This window comes from Gadus morhua, unplaced genomic scaffold (assembly GCF_902167405.1).
Source record: "Gadus morhua unplaced genomic scaffold, gadMor3.0, whole genome shotgun sequence".
NCBI lineage: Eukaryota > Metazoa > Chordata > Actinopteri > Gadiformes > Gadidae > Gadus > Gadus morhua.
The window spans coordinates 46,283-69,127 of NW_021963973.1; the positions used below are offsets into that span (position 1 = coordinate 46,283).

A 22,845-nucleotide genomic window follows, 5' to 3' on the forward strand; every position below is an offset into this window, starting at 1 on the left:
CATGCATTGTGGCGACCCACAAGTACGATTAAGAGACATTCACCAAGGGACTGTACCTTGGGAAAGGGTTATGTCACTGAGTTCCAGTTTTTGGTGTCCCCGTTTGAACTCACTCGCGTTTGATGTGAAGTTATATTTTGAAGTGGAGAGTAAAGCCGACTCGACGCATCTCTGTCTCTTGTCTCCTCATTTATTGCACTCAACAGCATCATTAATCGCCGTAACATATACATTTATAAACAATTGATAAAGAACACAACAAACCATGAATGTAAAAATAATAAGACAATTATTTATCTTATCATAAAAGCACATTACAGCCATAATCCAATGGTCTAATGTGTGTGTTAAGAACACATAAGAATATACACAATTAATTTGAAAAATTAGGAAAAAGAAGCAGTAAGTCAATATACTCAGTGACTCAGTGTTCCAGCTGGAGTGGGGAGTGCTGCCAAGCATATAAAGTACACAGAACAAAACAAACACAAACACAATCAGGATAATACACTTATTTTTTCATTTCAACATCGTGATCTAGAGTGAGCGAATCACAGAAGTCTCACTCAATGTTACCTCAGCCAGAGAGCAAACAGGTTGTCAGTCAAGGTTCAACAGAAGAGAGAAAGTGTAGCTCAGTTGCCGAACAGCAACTGAGCTGAACAAACGCTCTATTTTTAATTAGGAAAATGAATTCACATATAGCGTATTATGCATTTTACTGTGCCAATTGGCGTCCCAATGTATATATATATATGTTTTTGCAACACAACATGTTTACCAAGATGTTTAATTTCTAGCAGTTTCATTACTCTGTTAATTCTCATCAAGAGCATCCTTGTAATTAAAATAAATCAAAAGCCTTAATATGTAAAGGACATGTTGTTAAATGGATCCAGTCCCTTTTGCGCTGGGAGAGGTACTAACCACTGGATCTGTCCTGCCTCAACATGACTGTGGCCCCGCTAACATGACTGTGGCCCCGCTAGCAACATTCTCCATGGTAAAGGCCTTTTTCTTTAGCTCCAGGAGTTGATTTTTGCGCTCCGGGTAGCCACGCTCTCCTTCCATCAGCAGGTCGATGTATTGAGGTATTGTCAGTGGATCGGGCCTCAGAGCGATCTCCTTCAGGGTGTTGAGACACTGGGCTGCGCGCTCCATCAGCATGACCAACTCGTCCTTTAGGCAGTCGTACTCCTGCTCCATCTGTTTGATGATGTCACCAATGGACATTGCTGCCTTAGAGGCCTCCTCATACTTTTTTTTCAGCTCCTCGTAGGTTCGTTTCTCTTTCACCGTCTCGGAGCCCCAATAGAAACCATCATGGACATGCGCCGATAGAGGGCACTTGCATTCGACGCAGGTAGCCTCCCAGGTAAAGACCTCACACAAATAACGGACACCAAATAATGCCCTGCATGATTTGTGGCAAGTGACCTTACATGTCTTACAGTTAAGTGAAGATTCTTTGGCTTTAACTTGAACAGGCTTTGTGATACTGATCTCATACTCAAATGGCTTGCTGTGTGTGATTGCCATCTCATATGTTTGGAGAATATTACGTTCTTGCTCTATCTCCCCAAGTTTAGCTAAACCCAAATTCAGTTTATTATGGAGATTCTCAATGGAGTTCTCCAGCTGAGCTCTCTGTCTGAGTACCTCCTTGGTTAAGGTCAAGCTCTTGGCATTAATTGCCTCCAGATCAGAAAATATTTTCTCCATGCTTTCCTTTCCCATGTTCCAAAACAATTTATTAACCTCACCCAACGGACCACATAACTTTTCGTCAGAGTTATTGAATTTGAAGTGAATTGGTGAACCATCTTCATCTTGAAACCAGGGGACCTCAGCTTCTTTGATCACCTCGAGAACCGGAGGTTTTGTGCCATCTGAGAATGTCACCAAAATCCGGATGTTCTCTGCCACATCTTTGCCAAATATGTTGAGTACAGAGTTAAAGACATGTTTCTGTGATTCTGTAAGCCGAGCGAGAGATGCTTGGGCCACGAAGCAGATGGCATCAATCTCGCTGACTCCATGTTTAGCTGAGAAAAGCCTTTGTAACTTAGGTACAATCAACAAATCTTTATCTTTGCCTCCCGTGTGGCCGAAACCCGGTGTGTCCACAATAGTCAGGGAGTAGTCGATCTGGAAGCACTCTCGGTGGTTGAGCTTGTACACGGTGACTTCAGAGGTCTGGCTGTGAGCCTGAGACTTGTTTGTGTCTTCGTCTACCAACTTGAATCTAAAGGTATCGTCCCATGTGACCCCCAGGATGTAGTTGATCATCCTGTTGATCAGGGTGGACTTCCCCGCCCCAGTGGCTCCTAGAACCATGAAGGTGCAATTCCGTTTAAAAGAGTCTTTTCCAAATATGAAGCGCTGGCATCCCTCTACATTCATAGACTTGGCTTTCAGAGGAAGAAGGTAAACATCAAGAGTACCTGGAAGTCCTTTTATCTTCCTGCTTTCTTTCTTAACAGTTTCTGCTAACCGCTCATATGGCTTTTTTGTGAACACAACTACTGATTCCTCTTTGCCAAGGCCAGCAACTCCACAGACACATCTGACCCGGACAGTGTATCGCGTTGAAGGCTGCAGCCCTGGAATGACTTTGACTCGTTGTGACTCGTTGGCTGTGAGTTTGCTCCATATACACTCTTCAGGTTTCACTTCTAGAGATGTTTCAGCATATTCTAATATGTATTGCTTGATCTCCACTCCACGTCCAAGGTCAGATGGTTCCTCCCAGCTGACTGCTAACTCTGTAGGATAACCTTCCACATGTAGTTTTTCTGGAGGACTGCATGGTAAGGTTTTAATTTTAGCTTCAAAGGCCGGACCGAGGCCAACTTCGCACTTCGCTCTACACCTGAACTGATACTCCTCGTTAATCTTCAAGCCGGACACCGTGACATCTCCAGCCTTAGTCTCCATTTGTTGATGCCAAAAATCGTCTCCATCGACACAGAACTCAATAGTGTAGTCGGTGACAGTTGTCAACCCAGATCGAGGTGGGGAAATATTCAGTGTTACACTGTTATGGGTTATGTCACCTGGGATCATCTTCGGCTTCAAAGGTGGTTCAAAGTTGTCGGTGACTAAGGAGCCATCCTTGTAGAGTTGGAGAGTTGCACCTTTCTTTTCATCATCTCTTATTGCAGCTGTTAGAAACTTAATGCTGTTGCTCTCCTTGTTGGCTTCTGCAAAATCTTGGAAGAGCTTTAATTTCTCTTTCACTTTATCCATTACGTCATTTGAGAAGAACCATTGTTCCTTTTCCACATAAGCACATGGCACGTTGTCTGGTTGGGTTTCATCCAAGAAATTGGACAGAGCTGAGAGGTAAGGCTCTGGGGTTTCGAGGGAGGTAAAAGCAAAGCACACAGCATGCGGGATATCTCCACTGTGTAATTCATGGTGCAGAGTCCTGGGATTGGTAAGAATCGTCAGGTTAGGCATTTTGTCAATCCACGAGCAGATGGTTTTAATTTCTATCTCTTTGGATTCCATCCACTGATTCAGTTCATTTATTTTGAAGGGGGAAGAATGTACTTTTTTCAGGATCTCTGCGAGAACACCTTCCTTCTCTCTTCCTCCTCGGATCAATGGGATATTCTTTGCCATATTACTCTCGAATTCCAGTTTATACTGAGAAACCAGTTCTTTGAAAGCTTTTACCTTTTTGTTGATCTGTGGAAAATGCTGAAATATTTCACATTTTTCTGCATCGTTGCATGTCCTTACCAGCTCGCTGAGGTCCTCCAGGACATTCTGAGCATCCCTGACTAATCTATCACTTATCTCTCGAACCAGTTCAGCAGCAGCAGAATCTAGAGCCTTCAGTGGCAATAACCAGACCTTCAGCGGCACTGCGTTCTCTCCTTTGGTACCGATTAGCTGAGGTAGGCTTTGATATACTTTTATAGCCTCATCAAAGGACACAGGGTGTTTCTCAAGGTTAAAGTACCCATGGAACTTGCAGGAGAACTTGTCAACATTTTCCTTGTCCTTGTCTGCCATGTTCAGATTACCTTGACTGTCTATCGTCAATTTGGGTATCTTCTGGATCAGCCCCTTTAGATTGCCCTCGATGTCTTGTCGATCTTCCTTTTTTGACACTTCACGGTCAAACACAAAGAAGGCTAGTGCCCCATAAAGGATTCCTGTCACTACGTGTGTTGCTTGTTCCGACTTCAACACATCTGAATACTTCATATTACCTTGACCAAGGTGATTCATTGACAGCTGTTGAAACTTGGTGGTGGTATAGTATTTTAGTGTCACTCTAGCCTGATTCCTGGAACTCTTAGAATTTGATAGAAATTTAGCAGAGCCTTCTATCTCAACCAGTCCACAGAGAAAACTGGCTTTCATGGAACCATCAACATTCAATGCAGAAAATTTGTCTTCAATGGAGTCGGATGCAACTATCTCAAAGTCACTGTTGGGTTGTGGTCTTTCATCTGTATATTTCTCCAAGGCTTCCCGGTCCCAAAGTGACAGAGCTTCAGAAGAAGACAAAGAGAAAACAAATCAATCCTTAATCAGAGGAAAACATATAAAACGTATACATTTCTTTATACATCAGCGCATGGTTTCCTACTGAAAAAAAATGCTTTTCCTATGAAACCAGTAAGGTCAACCTAAAAATAAATGTTAAAGGTCAATGTGTTTATGTCTGGAGAAATAAAGAGATATAGGCTAGTCTATATTCTGAACACATCGTTGCTTTAACTCACACTTTACACTCTAGAACAGGGGCCGGCAACTGGCGGCCCGCGGGCCATAACTGGCCCACCAGACATAATATCTGGCCCGCCAGATTATTCTGAAGTAATATGATTTTTTCAAATCCTGCTACTACTCCCGGAAGGGTAGAGACACACTCGTCACGGTCACGCGTAGGCTAAGCTGCGAGGGGCTGAGCGGGAGTTATTGGAAACTATGCAATATTAAATGAAACGGAACCCCCCTCCATAGGCCTATATACAACAATCATGGCGACCCGACATTAAGTATTTTTGAGTGATACTACACGTATAGAAAGGCAGGAGGTTTTGACAAAAGTCCACAAAAGATTTAAGACGCCAAGCTCTGAGACTTTGCTGTTTGACGCAAGCAGAGTCTCTGTTGAGGCTTATTCGCCTACAGCTCTTCTAATGGTGAGTAGGCTAGGAACGGAGGTTTGATTTCACGTCTTAGCTCTAGTTTCCTGTGTAAAACCGAGGGGGTCAAATCCCCGTTCGTCACGGCACAGGCTTTCTTGGTTCACTGGAGAATGCGGGGCTGCGCACAGAGTCTACACCACTTTAGAATAATTAGCATGTAGGGACCTACAAAAAGACAGTTAGATGAATACTAATTTGCTTATTTCATATGCGGATAAATACCGTTTAATGAATAAATAGTGTATTTTATTTAATTTGTGAATAAAGAAAAATAAACTGCATGACCGTTACTCCTTTGTTTTGTGGTGGCTTGTAAGGCATTTTCAATGTGGTCAAGCAAAGTAACATAAGCCAATACGATTTATGTACTGATGCACTCTTAGCCAATCAGAGACGGGTTTGTTAAAACCCAGGAACTCGAGCATTAGTGCCTGAGCTTAACAAAAAGTGTGATATTTGTAGATGGAATACTTAGTATTTTATGCTAGTATCTTATTGAGTGTTGGCACGGGTATCCTCTAGCAGAGAAACGTTGTGTGCCACTGGAAGTTCGTGACTTTCTATTCCACTGGAGAGGAAAAAATACTTTGGCGGCGTTGGTTAGCTGCTGCGGCTAACCAAGGAGGGACTCTGCTACCGGACCTGCGTTGCACACTGGATTATAATGTTTTTCCATCTCGCCTTCATCGTTTTGTTGTTAACCAAGCTCGTTGACTCAGCTCGTTGACTCTGCCGTGCTGCTCGTTCACTCCTGCAGATACGTGAGAAACGGAGGACTGAGGCCCCGTCCACACGAAGCCGATTTCATGGCGAAACCGCAAAGGTCTTGTACAGTTCGGCCTTCCGTCCACACGAAGCCGGCGAATCCGCTGACCGAAACCGCAAACTTCTGAAACCACCCTCGGAGGTGGTTTAAAATCTACCCGGTTTCGTTTTGGATTCGTGTGGACGCCTGAAACCGACTGAAACCGTGAACCATGACGTCATCGCCCCACCCCTCGACCCTCTAGCCAATGACTGTTAAGCCTGCAGAGTCTCAGAACTCACAACAACAAGGATTTCTGTAGCAGAAGCAGCGCCCCTTATGGGCCTGGAATGTGTACTACAGCGTTTCTACAGATCTACCCGGTTTCGCTTGATTACGTCTTTACGGAGATACTGCGAAACCGGATAGATCGAAACCGTAACGGTTTCGGCTGTTTCGGCTTCGTGTGGACGGGACCTGAGGGTGTCGTTTCTCCTTAAAGCAACTAAGGATTGGTTTTCTCCATGTGCACCAACTTATGGGCCCCAACAGTTAGAAACCCAAGCGCTTGGTAGTAGATACATTTAAAAAGGTTGAAGTGGTTCACCGCAGGCAAATCATTTCATGTTATATGTGTTCATATGTTATTGAGGTTTAAAATGCAATTCCATTTTACATGCATTTGTTATTTTGTTTAAGGGTTTTCTTAAAGGGACTTTAAGGGACTTCGATATAGCACAAATAAATGTATATTTGTTATATCTTTATTTGTTTGTCATGGACATTTCATTTAATAACATCTATTGGTAAACAGGAGATTTAGCTAATTCGCCATCAACTGCTAAGCATTCAGGATCCTGTTCGTTAACACATTTATATAGTAACCTTAAAGAGCCCATGCCATTAAAATCACATTTTTCCTGTTGTTTGTTAAATAACATAGGTCTGAATAAGTTTGTGAGCTGTGGTAAGTTTGAAATCTATGCAGTGTGTCTGCTGAATGCAATAGGCAATGAAAGGAAAAAGGCAGAAGAAATGAGCCAATCTGGATAAGGTGACACTGTGACGTAGCGTTGTCAAACTATTATTCATGGCCCTGCCCACTTGGTTGGTTCGTAACCACCCACAAGAATTCTGAAGGAGTCGTGATTGTGCTAGTGCTAAATGCTAATACGTGTATGGTGGTTGCTTAGTTCGTAGTAACAGGCTAGTTACAGAATTTTGAATGCAATGGCAGAACGACATCGAAGTACATGAACTGCGACATGCTGCCTGCCGCCGGTTGCCGCGGCGCGAGGCACCACCGCCGTGAAGCACCACCGCCCGGCAGCGGGCAGCCGGGCGGTGGTGCCTTGCGCCGGCAGCAGGCAGCAGGCAGCGCGCGGTTCTGTCTACTACAGATTGATGTGGAAGTGGAAGAACCAGAGACGTCGGAGAACCCGACGAAGTCCTTTGTGATTCATTATATCGTCTGGACGTGCACACAGCTTTTGGCCGTGATAAAATGTATTATTTGATATAGATATCTATGTATTATATGATATTATTTAGATATAGAGCTCCAGGACTGTAACGCAAGTGTTGTACACTTCCTTGTTATTTGGATAACCGTTCTGCTGTTGGTGTGATGGCGCATAATACGTCGGACTCTCGTCTCTGGTATTTCTACAACGAGACTCGTAGTGGGGGTTATCTCAGCCATGGTTGAGAATGAATTGGGTGAAAGGAACATTGGCTTTGACTCCCTGAAGTAGGCATGAACCACAACATGGAGGAGAAAGGGATTGTTGACCGCGGTCGTCTCCCGCCGGAGCCTCGCTGCCGATGGACCACCGCTTCAGGAGGCGGGGATTAGCGCTGACCGCTGCCGAGGCGGCGGGAAGCAGGGCTCAAGCGGGATACATTCGCGGCCAACAATCCCCTTCTCCTCCATGTCGTGGTTCATGTACTTCAGGGAGTCAAAGCCAAAGTTCCTTTCCCCCAATTCATTCTCAACCATGGCTGAGATAACCCCCACTACGAGTCTCGTTGTAGAAATACCAGAGACGAGAGTCCGACGTGTTGTTTAGATCCTAATAACAACTCCAGCAGCGTTACAGTCCTGGGGCTCTACATCTAAATAATATCATATAATACATAGATATCTATATCAAATAATACATATTATCACGGCCAAAACCTGTGTGCAGACGATATAATGAATCGCAAAGGACTTCGTCGGGTTCTCCGACGTCTCTGGTTCTTCCACTTCCACATCAATCGAAGAAGACGCGGTCGTTTGATCGTCTGGAGGCTCACACAGCTTTTGGCCGTGATAATATATATTATGATATAGATATGTATGTATAAAATGGGTTTCTAAGAGCCATTGCGATACATCCACCGTAAACAGAGCGCATGGTACCGTGGCTACAAGCTGCTCAGGGCCAGGTGATAATATATATTATAGATTATATGATATAGCAGGGGCGGCGCCAAACGGTTGCTTGCCGTTGCTATAGCAACTCCAAGCAATTACTCAGAAACCCCAGAGCAACCCCTGATTTTTTGTCAAACACAAACAACATATTTGAAATAATGCCATTTTCCGTAAAATGGTATTAAATAAGTTCAACTAAACCTATGGCCGAATGCGGTACCCGTCACCATACCGACCATTCCTGTCATATGAATCACCAGATTAAAGGCCCACTATGCAACTTTTTTAGCCAAAATTACATTAAGTATGCAGGTTGAGAGTTATGCTGATGGTTCTGCATCCATTTCTGGGTTGATTGGTGGGTGTGTCATTTCCCCATGTCGCCTCTCCAGTGAAAAAGCGCATATGCAACTTGATCTGTTCGGACCGACACAATCCGGATGTGACGCAGCGGAAGTATCCTCGAAAATGTAGTCAGATTGTAGTTTCGAAAATGCTTTACGGCACAGACACACACCCAAACATGGCACCGGCTAGATATAAACAGCCAGTTGCGAGGAAATTGTTGTCCGAGGTAGGAAACCCAAACGCCGCCGTGTTTGGGTGCATGATAGAGTTTAGATCGGGTTAGATTAAATAATCTCGGATATAAATAACGATCTCATCTCATCGTCATCCGTTTATCCGGGGTCGGGTCGCGGGGGGAGCAGCTCAAGCAGGGGGCTCCAGACTTCCCTTTCCCGGGCCACATTGACCAGCTCTGACGGGGGGATCCCGAGGCGTTCCCAGGCCAGTGTTGAGATATAATCTCTCCACCTAGTCCTGGGTCTTCCCCGAGGTCTCCTCCCCAATGGACGTGCCTGAAACACCTCCAAAGGGAGGCGCCCAGTAGGCATCCTTGCCAGATGCCCGAACCACCTCAGCTGACTCCTTTCTAAGTAAAGGAGCAGCGGCTCTAATCCGAGTTCCTCACGGATTACTGAGCTTCTCACCCTATCCCGAGACGCCAGCCACACTTCTGAGAAAACTCATCTCGGCCGCTTTTACCCGCGATCTCGTCCTTTCGGTCATCACCCAACCCTCATGACCATAGGTGAGGATAGGAACGAAGATCGACCGGTAGATCGAGAGCTTTGCCTTGCGGCTCAGCTCTCTTTTCGTAACAACGGTGCGGTAAAGCGAACGCAATACCGCCCCCGCTGCTCTGATTCTCCGGCCAATCTCACGCTCCATAGTACCCTCACTCGCGAACAAGACCCCGAGGTACTTGAACTCCTTCACTTGGGCTAAGGACTCATAAATAACGATAATCGGGTTAAATAACTTCACATGGTGTGTCTGGTGTGTTTCCAGCATTCGTAGTGTTGATCAGCAGAGAAATAGTCCGCCAAGACGTTGAGGTTGCTTAGCAGCCAGAGACTCTGTCCATGCAAGTGAACGGAGCGTTCACCCTTCGTCATAACTATCAAACCAAACATCCTTCACATTCACCGAGCGAACATTCTGAAAGTAAAATGCACATTTCTCGCTAAAAATGTTTCCATAAACGCATTTAATGGCGTAACTATGTTACTATTTCCACCCAGAAAAAAGAAAGATGTCGGCCGTATGCTTCTGTGCAAGGGTCACTACTATGGTCACTACAGTAACGAATTGCTTTACGGCACAGACCCACAAACACGGAACCGGCTCGATATAAACACAAGTAACTAATTGATTGTTATATTCATCATAGATCAGCCGACTAAAAAGAGACAGAGAAACCCAATGTCGGAGGAACAGAAGAAGAGAAAAGGGAGACAGACCGACAGAGAGGCCAGACACGAGTAAACGTTGGGCAAGCTTTTCAGGAATAGCGTGAACTGAAAGAAAAAGAAGACTGCAAATCAGACGCCGACTCGGCCGTGTTGCTTTTGAAATTGAAAGTACCCTTGGGTGAACTTTGTCTGCGTAATATTCTTGATTCTGATAGTCTTTGTACACATGTGTTTGCTCAACCATTTTTTTGAGCCCTGTAAAAATTGTTTTCTCGACCGTTTTGTTGTGAGCCCTGTTTGTTTCTAGCTTGCTTGGTTGCAACCATATAAACACCTTTGTTTCCATGGGTGTTTTGCTGTTCGTCTGTCTCGTCCCCCAGATACAGACTGAATCCCCGAATCCAGGTTCTTGTTTATTTCGATTATTATGTTGGCCAAACCTCTTACACTGATTGTTCTGTTCAACCTAAGATAAAATAATTATAACCTAGGGTATAAATTCTCCCCGTCAACTATAAAAAATGATGGATTTATGTTTATTGCAATGCAAATACACCATTTTAAAAATGTATAACCTTGCCTACACTTTATGAACATCTATTTCGGACATGGCTCCGCGCATTCGCCGGCTTCTTTGAAAACAAATGCACATGGCTCGCGTAGAAGAGCATGGGGAAGGGACGTCAACGAGTTGTTACGACAGTGTTGTGAAATATCTACTACGAAGCTTTAGGGGGCGCTGTGTAGAGAAATGTGCGTGCCAAAACCAAGAAAACAGCGAAGACATGCCCGAAGTTGCATAGTGGGCCTTTAAGTGCATAATCAGTGAGTAGCGTCAACATTTCAGGGCCGTGACTGGACTGTCGTTCAAATCAACGCGAGTCAGCCTGGGACTCTCCTCTCCTCCCCTCCCCCTCACCGTGCCCAGTTCCCGAGCGTTGGGCATGCACACACTCTGTAAGCGACATGAACAGATTAAAAAAAAAAACATACACACAATTAACACAAACTATCCCAAGCAATATGTACAATATTAATTAATTATTATTTAATGTACATGAAACAATAATTTCATTAATAGCATAGTCTTACGAAAAATAAATAACATTTCAAATATGCGGACATCTCGCGGCGAGATTATCAGTCAGAGATGTTCGTTGCCGGCTCGTTGGCGCTTAAAAAATATGGACAAGTTTTTACTATTTCGAAAGAAATCAAGTTCAAACACGACTCGCGATGGCGAGGCTGAGGATGGGCTCGTTAATAGCCAGACTTGTGTTGGACTTGGCAGTTGTTCGGAGGGGGGTTATGCTGAGGTCAAGAAACGGAAGAAAATATTGTAGCCTACACAGTTCTGAATTAGCAATACAATGTTAGCACATGCTTGCTAGCAATGTTGGTGTGTTAAACCGTATGGATTAAAGTGGAATATTGCAAGACGTCCTGTGATCAAGACATCGATTTAAGGTAGGCCGTTTGGTTATTAAGTTTGCCCGTCGCAGCATATTGACTTGGGGCCCATGTGATTTTGTTTTGAAGTAGAACTAGATTCTAGGTTTGGCTCATGCCAAAGGATGGGTTTATCGTAGCCTGGTATGATCCGCCCTTAATTGAAGTATTATGAAGTATAATAGTATCAACCATAATAGCAACTATTGTATTAATGTTCCACATAGGCCTACATTTGAGACGTATCGCGCAACTAATGTGAATGCTTTGGAATGTACCGTGGCGACGGTGGGTCTGAGATGTGCAATTCACCACTATTGACAGGACAGCTAACCTTGTAGTTGGGGGACTGCTGACGGGCTGTTGATTGAGAGAACTATGTTGTTTGTTATATGTCGTGTGGCCGCAGTGCCACCTGGACTAGCAGTGAATGTGTACATGCCGCTGGGCTATTTTCATGTTGTCCTTCTTAAAGATCTTCCTCTATATTGTTCTATGTCTTTACGTCTTTATATCTGTGCGTGTGTGAGGGAGAGGGAGAAAGATAGCGCACGTTGAACTGTCAAATGATACGATCACACTCAATCACAGTGGTGCGATTAGTCTGTGTTGTTACGGTACTGTAAACTTGCCTCGTACGGGACCGCAACCACCCCAACCCGTGCCGAAAATGTCTTCCCGGCCGTGCCTCTGCCAAATTCAGGTGTTTTGATCAAGGTTTTTTTTTTTGACCAGCAACCTCTTGAATTCATACAGCAACTGTTAAGCAACTGCAACAAATTATTTCTGGCGCCGCCACTGTGATATAGATATCTATGTATAATATGGGTTTATAAGAGCCATTGCGATACATCCACCGTAAACAGAGCGCATGCAGGGCTAGGTGATAATATACATCATATATTATATTATATTATATAGATATCTGTATAATATGGGTTTCTACGAGCCATTGCGATACATCCACGGTCAACAGAGCGGCGAGCGCATGGTACTGTGGCTACAAGCTGCTCAGGGCCACACCCCCACCCCCCTCCTTGACACGCCCACCGTAACCAGAGCGCATTGTACTGTGGCTACAAGCTGCTCAGGGCCACACCCCCACCCCCCTCCTTGACCTGCCTTGACACGCCCACCGAAACAGCGCGTTTGGGGGAAGCTCAATGTGCGACTGGTTTGGAGTTGCTGTAACTCTGCACCACGGCTGAATTTCGGGGACGTCTTTGAATACTGTGTTTGTAGCCCACTAATACCTATATTAAAGCATCCATAAATAGCATGGCATGGGATCTTTAAATAATAATATTACACTTCCAGCGCCAGGAAGGGGTTACAAGCATATTCCCGAATGTTTTTTTTTTTATGAATGAAGACACCCACATGTACGGAAGAGGATTAGGGCCACACATGTAAAAAAAAATTAAGTTCTGACTTTATTCTCAGAATTCTGAGAAAAAAGTCAGAATTCTGACTTTAATCTCAGAATTCTGAGAATAAAGTCAGAATTCTGACATTAATCTCAGAATTCTGACATTAATCTCAGAATTCTGAGATAAAAAGTCAGAATTAATCTCAGAATTCTGAGATTAATGTCAGAATTCTGACTTTAATCTCAGAATTCTGAGAAAAAAGTCAGAATTCTGACATTAATCTCAGAATTCTGAGAAAAAAGTCAGAATTCTGACTTTAAAGTCAGAACTACGGGTATCTGTGAGGACCAACCTCCGTGGGAGAGACACTTTGCTTTATGCAGTAGGAGGAAACCTATGGAAGTCCAAGAAAGCCACAATCCGGCCCTAGAATGGCGCGGTAAAAGTGCACGTCCCATAGCCAACTCACCAAGCTCACCAAGTCCAGTATTCAGAATTCAAAGCATTTATTCACAAATACGTTCTATTTTTTTGACAAGCGGAGCCGACAGTCCTGTGCAAGTATGCACATTAGCCATGTGCGCCAAACAGAAGATAGACGCAATGTATAGAACTGATTGTTGTGCATTGTTGTGGATATGTAGGCTGGTTAGTTGTGGTTGTTTGTGGTCTTAGTCAAACAGCTTTGCCTTGGAGTTGGAGAAGTTGGAGTGATTGTGTGAATGTGCGAGAGAGAGCGCACCTGCCGTGGTGATGTTGGGCTTGTTGTTGGCTTATATGTGATCAATGATGTATCTGTCTGATCGTATTAGCTGTAGATGGATGGTTAAATAATGTCACAAGAACGGTCATACTGCAGGCTCTTATTTGCAAATGCACTGATTGTGTGCCTGTCTCCGATATGCTATATACCTGGCATTTATTCAGTTCATGTTCTTCTGAGTGCGCAAGAACTGTGCCAATATTGTCGTGTTTGCATTGTAATGCACAACTTTGCCCCTCCCTGTTATAAAATAACGTGCATCCCAACAACTTTAGCCAATGCAGGCTCCTATTGCTATACCAGTGTGTTTAACGTGTGTGCGTGTGTGTGTCTGTGTGTGCGTGTGTGTGTGTGTTGTCATGTAGGCTATATATATAGATTTATTGTCTTGGCTTGCTTGCATCCATGAAATATTGTAATGTTATGGCCTAGCTGGCTACTGCATATCGAGAACAATCTGGGGATGAGGGCATCCCCGAATATTGACGGGTATTTCGAACACTGCCATCTCAATATATAGCCTAACATATACAAATATATCAGTGTACTAGACACAAATGTATTTTCCACTAGCTAGTGGTGGTCATTACATTGTAGTGAAACTAGTAAAGACAACACAGCTTTATGTTACGGCGAAACATGGAGGCACTGCAGCTCTAGTCTCGACAATGCGTTACTTTAGTCTGGTATTTCTCTTCACTGATTGGTTAGACAGCCTTCAAACTTAGTGGTCAAGCAAAGAAGAGGGAGGGCTCGTTCTGCATACCTAATAGCCGGAGTGAATAACTAATAGCCGGAGTTAATAACTAATAGCCGGAGTGAATGACTAATAGCCGCGGCTATTAGTCATTCAAAACCGTACGGAATTCTTGCCAAACCGCACAGGTTTTGCACTTTTACCGCGCCATTCTAGGGCCGGATTGTGGCCTTCTTGTCTTTCCATAGGTTTCCTCCTACTGCATAAAGCAAAGTGTCTCTCCCACGGAGGTTGGTCCTTACAGATACCCGTAGTTCTGACTTTAAAGTCAGAATTCTGACTTTTTTCTCAGAATTCTGAGATTAATGTCAGAATTCTGACTTTTTTCTCAGAATTCTGAGATTAATGTCAGAATTCTGACTTTAATCTCAGAATTCTGAGAAAAAAGTCAGAATTCTGAGATTAAAGTCAGAATTCTGACTTTTTTTCTCGGAATTCTGAGATTAATGTCAGAATTCTGACTTTATTCTCAGAATTCTGAGATTAAAGTCAGAATTCTGACTTTTTTCTCAGAATTCTGAGAATAAAGTCAGAACTTAATTTTTTTTTACATGTGTGGCCCTAATCCTCTTCCGTACACATGCATGAATGAGTTCACGTCTGATTGTAGGTTACAAATGCGATTAACTATTCACAAGTGTAAAAACTCCAACATATTCTTTATTTTGCTGACCACTTGTTTTTTTATCCCGACAAAAGCCTCGTAAGGACAGTTTCTCTGCGTCTCTCTCGTAGATCGCGCCATCTTTCAACGTCTTTAATACGTTTAATATGATTGCATCACCTTCTCTCACATGATCAGCAGCTCGCGGATTTCACTTTCTCTCCAGTGAGAACTGCTCATGATGATATCGCTGCGTTGTCCCTGTTGAGACAGTGCACCATCAACTCTACCCAAGCCCCCCCCCCCGGAACCGCGGAGCCATCGCATTTACATCAGAATGAAACCCAATAAACCGCCAATGTGTGTAGGGTCTGGGAGGGTGAATTGGGGGGCTAGCTCAAGCAGGCAATTTACATCGGGCAGTGTAAAAGCAAGGACCGTGCAGCGAAAAAAGAGAAAAAGGGGTGCATAAGACTATGCCGACAGGAAAGGAGGAGCGGCTTTACGCGTGTCCTTTGCATACAATTGCGTACAAACTTTTACCAGGCAGACTCCGCTGGAGAACCAGGCTGACAACCGCACAACTTTTTCACTTTATCTTCATATTTAGGGTTAGGACGTAAGGTACGACCACACCAAACGCGTTACTCGCGTTTGGGGCGTCGAAAATCGGCATTTTTGCATAGGGAACCATTGGTATAGGCGCGTAGACGTGTACACGCGTTGAAGCGTCGCATTATGCTACGGCCACACCAAACGCGTTACTCGCGTTGGATAACGCGTGTAACGTGCCTAACTTCACGCTTGATCATTGTGTGTCACAAAAATGGTTCAACACGCCTAACGCGCCTGTGGCTGTGCTGGATTTAGGAGTCCGAGGTAGGAAACCCAAACGCTGCCGTGTTTGGGTGCATGATAGAGCTTAGATCGGGTTGGATTAAATAATCTCGGATATAAATAACAATAATCGGGTTAAATAACTTCACATGGTGTGTCTGGTGTGTTTCCAGCATTCGTAGTGTTGATCAGCAGAGATATAGTCCGCCAAGACCTTGAGGTTGCTTAGCAACCAGAGACGCTGTCCATGCAAGTGAATGGAGCGTTCCCTCTTTGTCATAACTATCAAACCAAACATCCTTCACATTCACAGAGCGAACATTATGAAAGTAAAATGCACATTTCTCGCTAAAAAAATTTACGTCAACGCATTTAATGGCGTAACTATGTTACTATTTCCACCCAGAATAAAGAAAGATGTTGGCTGTATGCTTCTGTGCAAGCGTCACTACTCTCTGCCAGTGACGTCGGGTCAAGCTCCACGCTGATTGGCTATCGCGGCTAAGCATCACGCGTTGGAGCGTTGAAAGTTAAATTTTTTGAACTCCGGGCGTGGGTGCGTTGGGCGCGTTACTGCGTTGACGTGTGTAATTACGTGTGTCTGCCGCGTCTATCGCCCCTAACGCGAAACTTCAACGCGTGTAACGCGTCTACGCGCCTATACCAATGGTTCCCTATGTAAAAATGCCGAGTGGCATGTCGACCTAATGGGAAATATTTCGGACTATTGAGACGTCGGAACAATGAGGCGTCGGAATTACGGCATGGCACCTGCTGATCAACACTACGAATGCTGGAAACACACCAGACACACCATGTGAAGTTAATTAACCCGATTATTGTTATTTATATCCGAGATTAATTAATCTAACCCGATCCAAGATCTATCATGCACCCAAACACAGCGGCGTTTGGGTTTCCTACCTCAGACTTCTAAATCCAGCGCAGCCACAGGCGCGTTGAACCATTTTTGTGACACACAATGATCAAGCGTCAAGTTAGGCGCGTTACATGCGTTATCCAACGCGAGTAAAACGCGTTTGGTGTGGCCGTACCATAAGAGTTGTTGGGGGACAAGATCAGCAAATAAATTCATTCAAATACCAAAGGGATGTCCTCCGCTTGGCTACATTATGAAACAACTTATTTTTCTTTTTTAATGCAATGATCAATCGTGTTTGCTGTTTATAACGTGATCAGGCATGACGTATACGTGATTAGGGCATACACTTGTTTATATGTACGTCTTTTAAGAGTCATCTAGTGCTTGGTAGGCATATGCCTAAGCCAGCTGGTTATTAATTTATAATAAATGTTTCTGTATATGGGTTCATCCCCCTTCATACCATGAACTATGATAAGATAAATTCATTTAAATAATATTGCATTATAAACAATGTCATTTGGTTAACATTTTATCCAAAGTGTCTTGAAATACTGTTAGTGCATACATTTCTTAGCAGAAGAATAATGTAAAAGTTGTCTGTGACCCTTTTATTGTTTACAATTTATTTGAACAATTATATTGATATCCTAGAATCTCTAATATTTTTTTACTAAGCTGTAAGGATAAATCAAACAATTCCATAATATTAAATGATATACCATAATATACAGTCGATTATCTAGCCATAACTTTAACTATTACAATAATATTCTTGCTTGTTAAGAATCAACGAGGCTCATGGGTAATGTAGTGTGGTGGAAAATGGTTTAATGGATAATTGTGAGCTCTGCTTGTATTAAGTGGACCTAATTAAATGGAATGAGGTCCATATTATCTTGGTCAGCATTGTGTGCGTTGCCACTGTCTTTGTCACAGTATGTTATCGCAGTCAGCCTGAATATAGGGACTTCCATGTTAAATCATAATAAATAATAAATACATGCTGACAACCCGACTGTGGTGATGGGTTGGAAGGCCCTGACACACTATTCCGACTGCCGATGGTCGGCGGATAAGGCAGTCGGACCGATTTGGTCATGGGCGATTCAACATGTGCAATCGGCTTGAAAAGATCACCGACGGCTTTGAGGACGGCCGATCACACAGCACACACCGAACAGACTCAGGTCACCGAGCTCGCCAGACTGTCTGACGACCGATAATCTGGTTGGTGTGTCATTGCCTTAAAGGCCCCATGACATGCCATCAGTTGTGGTGTGATCACACTCAGACCTGGTGGCATGTCATGGCACCTTTTAAGAACAACAATAGGTGAGCGCTGCTTGCAGCACTCACCTAATAAAGACATCCATAATGACATTTGGCCAGATCAATTGATTTCAGCCAAAACACAAATCAGTTATAAGTTAAAATAACGACAATAAGAGATCTTGTGTCTTGTCCGTTAGACTCTGGACTTGTATTTATTTACCGGGGATCAGTGAGTCGTTGCGACAGTCGTAGAGCATCCCCAGACTGAAGGGCCGGCCGAGTGCTGCCAGCTCTACGGTCTTACCACTGTCCACGGCCATCTGAAAACACACACACACACACACACACACACACACACACACACACACACACACACACACACACACACACACACACACACACACACACACACACACACACACACACCAATTTTTTAATTTATTCTGTATTGAAGGACCTTTTAGCCTGAATTGATGTGTAACCCATTTTATGTATGCTGGACATGCTATAACTTTTTTTCTTTTATTATTGCATCTTTTTATATTCTATTGGCTGCTGGAATAAGTGAATTCCCCATGTTTGGCCACACACTGGCTGTGGGTCAACTCATTTTGTACTTTAATGCAATATAAATATTGGTGTCTAAGTTGATGTGTGTACTGTGTTATCCTGTAGTGTCATTTAGTTTTGAATTGGATGCCATAAAAATCATTATATTCCTCCCACTATAATTACAGAAAGGTATATTTATCAAAATACTGAATTTAATTTAAAATGATGGATGGAATGGGGAGAGTAAATAGTGGCCAACATATGAATAAATTAAATAATAAATATCATGTTGAGACATAAGGATGGAGAGCCTCCCTGCCCTCCCAACCCATATGACACCAGTGTACTACATCTGCCATGCTTATGATTTAGTGTACACATTTAAAACCAACCTGATATATGTGTCCGTGAAGCTTACGTAGTTTGCTTGTATTATGTTTTAACAGTATCTGTCATTTATCAAGCCCAATTCTTATTCCAAAGCGTATACAGCAATTACATCTTAATTTGAATTTTGTACGATGTTTTTTTTTGTTGTTAGGGTTTCCCCCCTTTGTTTGAACCTTTCCCCAAATTAGTATGGGATCCATATAGCGTGTCTTTTAGAAGCATAGCTTCCCTCATTATTGGCGCAAAAAAGTACCTCATATTAGACATGGTCTTGCTCATTAGCAGTAGACAAACATGTGTGACTGTCAAGAAAGGGTGAGAATACGAAATGACATCTCTCTGTCTCTCTCTCTGTCTCTCTCTCTCTCTCTCTCTCTCTCTCTCTCTCTCTCTCTCTGATGATGGCTGTGATGTACTTTCCTCATGAGATAAATCATTCTTGCTAGCAGGTGGGGGTTTCAGGTGGCTTGCTCAAGGGCACCTCAACCATGGCTGAGGAAGTAGGAGGGTGCTGCACTACTACTCACCCCGTTCACATTTTCTGTGTCCAGGTCAGGATTCGGGTCGGGATTCGGGTCGGGATTCGGGTCGGGATTCGGGTCGGGATTAGGGTCGGCCACCCTCCGGTTACTTTTCCATCTCCTTAACCAGTCGGCCACGGATGCCAACCCCAATCGCTGGCATTGTGTCCCAATTGTTTAAGTTAAAAATATTACATCATGTATACATTTCCTGCACCTGTCATAGGCGTCCAAATGACGTTGACATTTTTTAGCCAGTTCTAAGGTGAAATGCTCCAGCAACAGGAAAACTAATTGTACAGAAAACATATTGAAACATTAAGAAGTAGTAAAAAAATGACAAGAAAATAAAAAAAGAAATGACATCTCTCTGTCTCTCTCTCTCTCTCTCTCTCTCTCTCTCTGATGATGGCTGTGATGTACTTTCCTCATGAGATAAATCATTCTTGCTAGCAGGTGGGGGTTTCAGGTGGCTTGCTCAAGGGCACCTCAACCATGGCTGAGGAAGTAGGAGGGTGCTGCACTACTACTCACCCCGTTCACATTTTCTGTGTCCAGGTCAGGATTCGGGTCGGGATTCGGGTCGGGATTCGGGTCGGGATTCGGGTCGGGATTCGGGTCGGGATTCGGGTCGGGATTAGGGTCGGCCACCCTCCGGTTACTTTTCCATCTCCTTAACCAGTCGGCCACGGATGCCAACCCCAATCGCTGGCATTGTGTCCCAATTGTTTAAGTTAAAAATATTACATCATGTATACATTTCCTGCACCTGTCATAGGCGTCCAAATGACGTTGACATTTTTTAGCCAGTTCTAAGGTGAAATGCTCCAGCAACAGGAAAACTAATTGTACAGAAAACATATTGAAACATTAAGAAGTAGTAAAAAAATGACAAGAAAATAAAAAAAGAAATGACATCTCTCTGTCTCTCTCTCTCTCTCTCTCTCTCTCTGATTATGGCTGTGATGTACTTTCCTCATGAGATAAATCATTCTTGCTAGCAGGTGGGGGTTTCAGGTGGCTTGCTCAAGGGCACCTCAACCATGGCTGAGGAAGTAGGAGGGTGCTGCACTACTACTCACCCCGTTCACATTTTCTGTGTCCAGGTCAGGATTCGGGTCGGGATTCGGGTCGGGATTCGGGTCGGGATTCGGGTCGGGATTAGGGTCGGGATTCGGGTCGGGATTCGGGTCGGGATTCGGGTCGGGATTAGGGTCGGCCACCCTCCGGTTACTTTTCCATCTCCTTAACCAGTCGGCCACGGATGCCAACCCCAATCGCTGGCATTGTGTCCCAATTGTTTAAGTTAAAAATATTACATCATGTATACATTTCCTGCACCTGTCATAGGCGTCCAAATGACGTTGACATTTTTTAGCCAGTTCTAAGGTGAAATGCTCCAGCAACAGGAAAACTAATTGTACAGAAAACATATTGAAACATTAAGAAGTAGTAAAAAAATGACAAGAAAATAAAAAAAGAAATGACATCTCTCTGTCTCTCTCTCTCTCTCTCTCTGATGATGGCTGTGATGTACTTTCCTCATGAGATAAATCATTCTTGCTAGCAGGTGGGGGTTTCAGGTGGCTTGCTCAAGGGCACCTCAACCATGGCTGAGGAAGTAGGAGGGTGCTGCACTACTACTCACCCCGTTCACATTTTCTGTGTCCAGAAAATGTCGGTGGTATTTAAAAGCCCGCCCGCACGCTGGCCTTCCCACAATGCCTTGACCCACGCGATTACGCGTCCAATACAAAGTGAATGGGAGGCAAGTGCCACACTCGAGGTCACGCGAGCCGTTAGGACAATGAAAAGACAGGGAACACACCCGGTTGCATCGGTCTGGCCCAGGTCCAGGTTCAGCCATCAACACCGAGATGGGACCAGCTCCAGATAGACCTAATGAAAAACTCAGTGTTAAATATTCCACTGGTTATAACATAAATCACAATGAAACTTTTTATTATTTTATACTGTCAACATTTATAACGTTAGTTATGGGGCTTATAACCACTGATTACTACCATTCGATAATAGGGCTGGGCGATATGACGATATATATCATGTGATGATATAAAATGTCTATGTCTCATATTATGCTCCATCGTTTATATCGTCTTGTCGCAAATCACACTCTTTACGGCAATATTTTACGTAATTTGGACAACGCTTTACATTCTTCTGCACGGCACATGAATGCAACACAAACAAACATGGAGGAGAGTGAACGTGACAATTCTGAACAGGAGAAGGACTCAGACGACCAGCCAAGACAAAGTGAGCTCATATCTAAAAGAGGGGCTACTTCTATCGCATGGACATGGTTTGGGTTTGAAAAGTCGGACACTGACCAGAAAAACGTACTTTGCGAAGTATGCCGCAAACCGGTCCCCTCACCAGACTCAAACTCCACCAACCTATTTTACCACCTACGAATGAATCACAACAAACAGTACGGAGAGAGTCTACGGATGAAATCCACAAAAGAACAGTCGTCGAGTGCTTAAAACTTATTTGTTATATTATATATTTTTATATTGTGTGCCTTAATTTGCTGCATTGGTTTAAACTTGAAAGTGTTCCATGTTTACATTTCGTATTTTATCTACCACTATTTATGTTAGGACCTAAAAAAAAAATTATTTTGGTTCCTGTTGGTTGTCAGTTGAGGTCATGGGTAGGTAGGGAATTTATTTTATTTTTTTATTTTATTTTTTCCAGCAGCAGCGAATGATAGTAATAGCAATAATAATAGTATAATAGTAATAATAATAATATAATATAATAATAATAATATTAATAATATTAATATTAATAGTAATTATAATAATATTATTATAATATAATAATAATAATAGTAATAGATAGCGAATGATGATGGTAGTTTTCATTTAAAAACCAGAAAATTCGCTCATCCTTGTACAGAATGAAGAGGTGCGGTACCAAAACGTAATTATAATTTGCATAAAAAAAAAAAAACACTCATAAAATAATTTGGGTCGCACATATATTGCCATGGTCGGTCGGATTTTTTTTTTAGGCCTAAGCCTGTATTCATTTTTGTTTGCCGCTACAATACATAGTTCTACTGTTAAAGACTGTTGGAAAGGTTGGTTTTAATATTTTTGAAAACCAACCAAAAAAGTGTTTTCTATTTGCTGTTTTATATTTAGGCATTCATATTTTATATTTTGTTCCATGCATAATTTGCAAAAATGTTCTAAATAAAAGGAGAAAAATAATCATGAGTAAGTTATCTTTATTTGTAGAGTATATCATTCAAAATGTAATACGAAATAGGCCTTTCCATGTGGTCTTTTTATATAAACTAATTAGAAAGTGAAGGACATTA

The 22,845-nt window shown here is 43.1% G+C and overlaps 1 protein-coding gene across 1 annotated transcript; it reads right to left on the reverse strand.

The window, feature by feature from the left end:
- Positions 1-945: 945 nt before the first annotated feature.
- Positions 946-18,508, reverse strand: LOC115538431 (stonustoxin subunit alpha-like). Its single transcript, XM_030349996.1, has 4 exons — positions 18,251-18,508; positions 3,057-4,508; positions 1,846-2,327; positions 946-1,368 (listed from the first exon to the last, which is right to left on the reverse strand). Exons 1-4 carry the CDS (start codon positions 18,348-18,350, stop codon positions 946-948), a joined length of 2,457 nt encoding a protein of 818 aa, XP_030205856.1. The 5' UTR covers positions 18,351-18,508.
- Between the last annotated feature and the right edge of the window lie 4,337 nt (positions 18,509-22,845).

Coding starts and splice junctions, on each gene's coding strand:
- LOC115538431 (XM_030349996.1), bottom strand. CDS start 18,350: ATGGCCGTGGACAGTGGTAAGACCGTAGAGCTGGCAGCACTCGGCCGG. Junction 2,328..3,056: donor GAAGCCGAAGATGATCCCAG/GTGACATAACCC, acceptor TCATGGTTCTAG/GAGCCACTGGGGCGGGGAAG. Junction 1,369..1,845: donor AGGTGATCAAAGAAGCTGAG/GTCCCCTGGTTT, acceptor TTTACCTGGGAG/GCTACCTGCGTCGAATGCAA.